Below are 5780 nucleotides of genomic sequence, written 5' to 3'. Positions count from 1 at the left end.
AATCTGCATTGTACCTTTCCTGAATCAAACTGCCAAGCTAAAGTGTCAGGGTAAACTATTAGCTTCCAGAGTGGGTCAGCATGGTCAATATGGAGATTTTGGAGTTTAAGCTAATATCGGTGGTCGATTCTAGCTGGGACATTAGGCAGACCATGCCACAGTGATACCATGGGACAACTGAGCAGGTCAATTAGGCCACAGGACAGTGCCCTTAGCCAACTGGAGAGAACGTAGCTTAATGTGTATCTACTGCTCATCTTCGTGATCTGACTTCTAGCAATGAGCCACCGACCTGTATTAAAGTCTCCTTTGTCAAAAAGGTAGAAAATCAGTTTGTTTGTTTTTTATATATTACCGTTTGACAATCTGAACTCCAATATTAAAATGTGATTCTGAATTTTCTAAAGGCTAAGCAGCATGGGAGTGAAAGTTTTCCTTATTCCTAAACATCACGTTTCCTTCCTATATGGTTGTGGTTATTATATCAGTGCCGGGTAAAAAAAACTCACTCCCAAGCGGCTCAGTCATCCCACGAATACAGAATCATCCACACACGAACTGGAGCCAAGATCGTGGTATAAATCTGGTACGTTTTGCTGACGACAGTGGAGACAAAAACCAAATGTTGATGTAGTGGATATTCCACTTTAATCTTCTTTAATGCTTTGTGTGTTTTACTGCTGACTAAAAGACAAAGCCCCTTATTGTCAGGGATATTCACGAAAGAGAGAATTGTTGGGAATTCAAAGAGAATTTCACATTTTAGACATAAACGGCCAATTCAGAAAATTATCCAAGTCTGCTATGCTCTGTTTGGGTGTCTACAATTTGAAATTCACGATGAATTCCCAACAATTCTCACTTTATTTAATAACCCTGTGTACCATGGAATTTAAAAGAATATGGAGAGTCAGGGTCTGTTTGATTTCTAAATTGGAACAATGGTAACAGGCTGAATGGGCTAGTGAGGTTCTGTTATGAAACGGGTCACTGAAATATGTCTATAAAATGTGCAAGACTTGCTCGTCATGGATTTTACTGCTGTGAAAGGCCCAGTATTGTAGATATAGCTTGATATCAGCACTGATGACACATCAATAAAGCGACTCGATACATTTAAATAAAGCTGTGTTCTGATTGACTTGTCCGTGTTCTAAAACAATCAGAATCCAGTTACATTTCAAAACATGATCAGGGACCCGGACCTTCCTGAATTAGCTAATATAATACAATATTATTTGATTGCAAATTCCTGTCCTAATGTGTTTTACACCCACCTCCTATAGAATGTAAGCTCGATCGAGCAGGGTCCTCTTCAACCTATTGTTCCTGTAAGTTTATTTGTAATTGTCCTATCTATAGTTAAATCCCTTCTCATAATATTGTAAAGCGCTACGGAATCTGTTGGCGCTATATAAATTGCAATAATAATAATAATAATAATAATATAAGATGGCAGCCTTCATTCTGCCTTTTACTGCTCAGAAACATCTGCATTATACAGCATTTTCTAGCAGGCACCAATCACACAGTTGGAGGTTGAGGCAGCAATAGCATCCCTAAAAGGCAATAAGGCACCAGGACCAGACGGCTATGACATTAGTTACTACAAACAATTCAAAGACATATTAGCCCCACCCCTCACAACCCTTAGCAACCATTTTCTACAGGGAGGGACACCTGATGGCGACATGACAATGGCAAACGTTGTCCTTCTGCCAAAACCAGGGAAGGACGAGACACTGGCCCCGAGCTACAGGCCCATCTCATTAATCAACACCGACCTTAAAATATTCGCTAAAATTTTGGCATCCAGACTGACCCCCCTGCTTCCGCGCCTGATCCACCCGGACCAGGTGGGCTTTATGCCAGGCCGCCAACTATATGAAAACACACGCAGGGGAGTTAGCACGATCTGGCACATGGGGGCTTCCAAGGCGCCTTCTCTGGCACTCTCTTTAGATGCGGAGAAGGCGTTTGACAGAGTGCTATGGCCTTATCTGTTTGAACTACTCCGATTTCAAGGGTTCCCAGAGGCCTTTATCACAGCAATACAAGCACTATACACAGACTTAAAAGCGCAAATACTCATCTCAGGGGCCCGCAAAAGACCCTTCACACTAGGGAACGGCACCAGACAGGGTTGCCCACTGTCCCCATTACTCTTTGCTCTAACCTTAGAACCACTTTTACAAGCCATTAGACAGCACCCAAACATACAGGGCATCGTAATAAGAGGCACACCATTCACAGTTTCGGCCTATGCCGACGATGTCATGATAACACTTCAGGAACCTATGCAGTCTCTCCAACACCTCACACATGTACTGGAGCGTTTTGGGACGATTGCGGGGTACAAAATCAACTACTCCAAATCCGTGGCAATGCCCTTTCACCTAGAACCCATGGACGTAGCCCGCATACACGACACGTATCACTTCAAGATAGCCACTGACGAATTTATGTATCTAGGGATACGACTAACAGCAGATACCTCCTCATTATTTACCCGCAACTATACACCCCTGTTTCGAACCCTCCTTATGGAACTAGAGCAGTGGACAGACAGACCCATCTCATGGATGGGAAGAGTAAACTCTATAAAAATGAACGTGCTACCGAGGATCTTGTTCCTCTTTCAGGCTCTCCCGATACCAGTAACCAAGGGGGACCTGATAGGCATCCAAAGAGCGATCGATGCCTTCATCTGGCATAACAAACGCCCAAGGATAGCGCGCGCCCTTATGTACAGACCGAAACCTAGGGGGGGGCTGGGACTGCCCAACATACACGCCTACTACCTAGCAGCACAGCTGACACAGATAATACAGTGGCACGCACCACCAGGGAAAAGAAGATGGGTAGACCTGGAGTCGCTGATGACAGGTCAGGACCTCCCACAATTTCTCATATGGGCACCCAAATCCCAAAGAGCCATACTAAGAACCGCGAACCCAGCCATACTCCACTCCATACAGATATGGGACCAAACCAAAACGAAGTACACCCTCAGTACCCAATTATCCCCCATGACACCAGTCCTTAGAAACAGGGCCTTCCCCCCGGGAATGAGGGCAGGAGACTACAAGGGGATAGAAGCCACAGGGCTCCAAAGATATGTCCACCTATATACAAACCAACAAGTGGTCACTTATGAACACCTAGCCACCAAAGCCACCTTACATACAAGAGACTACTTTAGATACATGCAAATCAGAGACTTTGCACGCAAACCCGAAGTACGGAAAGCAGCCCTAACACCATTAACGTTCTACGAAAAACTATGCTACAACGAGACCACACAAACTAAACTCATCACGCTAATGTACAACCATCTCATAGGGGCCCCAGACGGGGAAGACGCACTGCGGTACACCAAACGGTGGGAAACCGACCTGGGGGAGACACTAGAGGGAACGGAGTGGCAGGAGATATGGGAAGCATGCACCAAAACCACAATCTGTATAACACTTCAAGAGCAATCCTATAAAACACTATTTAGGTGGTACATGACACCGGTAAAACAGAAACACATGGGATTGAGCCCCACAGACGACTGCTGGCATGGGTGTGGGGGGAAAGGAACATATATTCATATGTGGTGGGAATGCCCTGGGGTAGCAAACTACTGGCGCAACATAGTAGAACTTAGCTCCCAAATCCTACAACGACGACTAGGAGTGGATCCTTGGGCGTGCCTACTCTCGAGACCCACTGAAGGCCTCCCCAGGCACGAACAAAGGCTACTCAATATGCTTTATCTGGCGGCCCGCAGGGCCTTGGCACAACAGTGGTCTTGTCCAGACATCCCGAGTATATCCCTGGTCAAAACAAAAATGCGAGATAACTACATAATGGATAAATTAACCGCCCAGGTACGAAACACAATGCCTAAGTTCCAAAAAGTATGAAACCTATGGGAACAATACGACATCTAAGGGAGCAACTCGGGGAGCAGGGCAGCATCCACGCAGCTCCAAAAGCGGAAACCTAAAAGCACGAATATTACCAATTATCACCCCATCACCCGGACGGGTGGCAGCGGCACCACCACCGGACGAGTGAGGGATCAAACTCGAAAATCACAACGGAAACACAACCTCAGCAACTACGGATACCTATGTACTTGTCTCTTACTTCTTACTTTCCTCTTAACTTTATTTTATTGAATGCAAGCTCTAGTGACTCATAAACTGACAAACGAGGGAATAAGTCATAACACACTTACCAGCAGTAGCGACTAACGGGAAGCGGGTAACCGGTCACACACCCTCCGGGGCCAGAGACCGAAATACTACTTCCTAACCCAACCCTCTATCTACATGCTATTGTACATAGTTAATATTGCTTGCCAACAAAATAGAAAATAACAGACGTAAATGAATACAGGAAAAGCAACGTATATAAAATGTATAATGTAACTCTTACCGCTGACACTCTGTAAAACTATACAAGTAACTGTGATATCAAATGCATAAATGTAAAAAGCTTATACGGTCAATTTCAAAACCGTCTGCTCAAAAATAAAGAATTAAAAAAAAAAAAAAATACAGCATTTTCTAACATTTACACATGTATACAAACTTGACTGGATGAGAATTTTGATTGTTTTTACTTTTGTTCCTTCTTTCTGTTTATTCAGAGATGCTCTTTGCAAACTCTTCTCTTCGTTATGTGTTGTTGGGATTCTCAGACTTCCCTCAACTACGCATCTATCTGTTCCTGGTTTTCTGTACTATGTACTTCCTGACTCTCCTGGGGAACCTCATCATCCTGTCCTGTATTGTGTACGACAAACGCCTCCACTCACCCATGTACTATTTTTTAAGCAACCTCTCACTGGTGGACATGTGCTTCACCTCCACCACCCTCCCTACCCTGCTTTCCTCCTTAATATCCAACATGAGGTCAATCGATTTCCTATCCTGCTTTGTCCAGATGTTCTGCTTCATCTCCTTTGGAAACCTGGAGAACAACCTCCTGGCCGTTATGGCATACGATCGTTATGTGGCTATTTGTAGCCCGCTGCAATACACCAGGGTGATGAGGAACAGTTTATGCATTGCTCTGGTGTTCATTTCTTGGGTCGTTGCTTGTGCACATGCTTTACTTTACACACTCATGGTGGTCACCCTAGACTTTCCAGCTGTGAGTCGGGTCAACCATTTCTTCTGTGAAATCTCCCAAGTACTGTCTGTCTCTAGTTCGGATACAACTATAAACTATATTCTCATCTTCACAGAAGGTGCAGCGTCTGTGGGCACCCCCTTTATTTGTATCATTGTGTCCTACATTAAGATATTACTGGCTCTCCTCTCGCTCCATTCCAGAGATGGTCGAAGAAAAACCTTCTCAACGTGTTCCTCTCACCTCACCACCGTTTGTCTTTTCTATGGTACGATTGTATCTGTTTATTTTCGCCCCAGCTCCAGCTCCTCAGGGGTGGGTGAGAGGGCAGCGACAATAGGGTACACGTTGCTCACTCCAATGTTAAACCCATTCATATATGGGCTGAGAAATAAAGCCATGAAAAATGCCATGGATAAGATGATGAAATGAAAGGTGCATAAAAACATAAATAAAAAATAGACCTGACCTGACCTGAGATGACTGTTGACCAACTATTCCTGAGAACAAAAGCTGAATCTATTGCCATGTTATTGGCTTGGCAGGGGGGCAGGAGATACTACTGGACATCTCTAATTCTAATTCTTGGTAACCTCTACCACATGTGGCCACTAGGGGGAGGCCTTATACACTCTTCAGGTTGCTCTATGTAC

At 44.4% G+C, this 5780-nt stretch overlaps 1 protein-coding gene across 1 annotated transcript; it reads left to right on the top strand.

The window, feature by feature from the left end:
* Window positions 1-4644: 4644 nt before the first annotated feature.
* Window positions 4645-5559, top strand: LOC134573614 (olfactory receptor 1361-like). Its single transcript, XM_063433399.1, has one exon. The coding sequence runs from the start codon at window positions 4645-4647 to the stop codon at window positions 5557-5559; it is 915 nt and encodes a 304-aa protein (XP_063289469.1).
* The last annotated feature ends 221 nt before the right edge of the window (window positions 5560-5780 follow it).

This window comes from Pelobates fuscus, chromosome 9 (genome assembly GCF_036172605.1).
Source record: "Pelobates fuscus isolate aPelFus1 chromosome 9, aPelFus1.pri, whole genome shotgun sequence".
Lineage (NCBI taxonomy): Eukaryota > Metazoa > Chordata > Amphibia > Anura > Pelobatidae > Pelobates > Pelobates fuscus.
The sequence above is the reverse complement of the archived record's forward strand: the minus strand, read 5'-3'. Positions and strand labels throughout refer to the sequence as shown.

Bases quoted from the DNA above. Each gene is read 5' to 3' on its own strand.
- LOC134573614 (XM_063433399.1), top strand. From the start codon at position 4,645: ATGCTCTTTGCAAACTCTTCTCTTCGTTATGTGTTGTTGGGATTCTCA.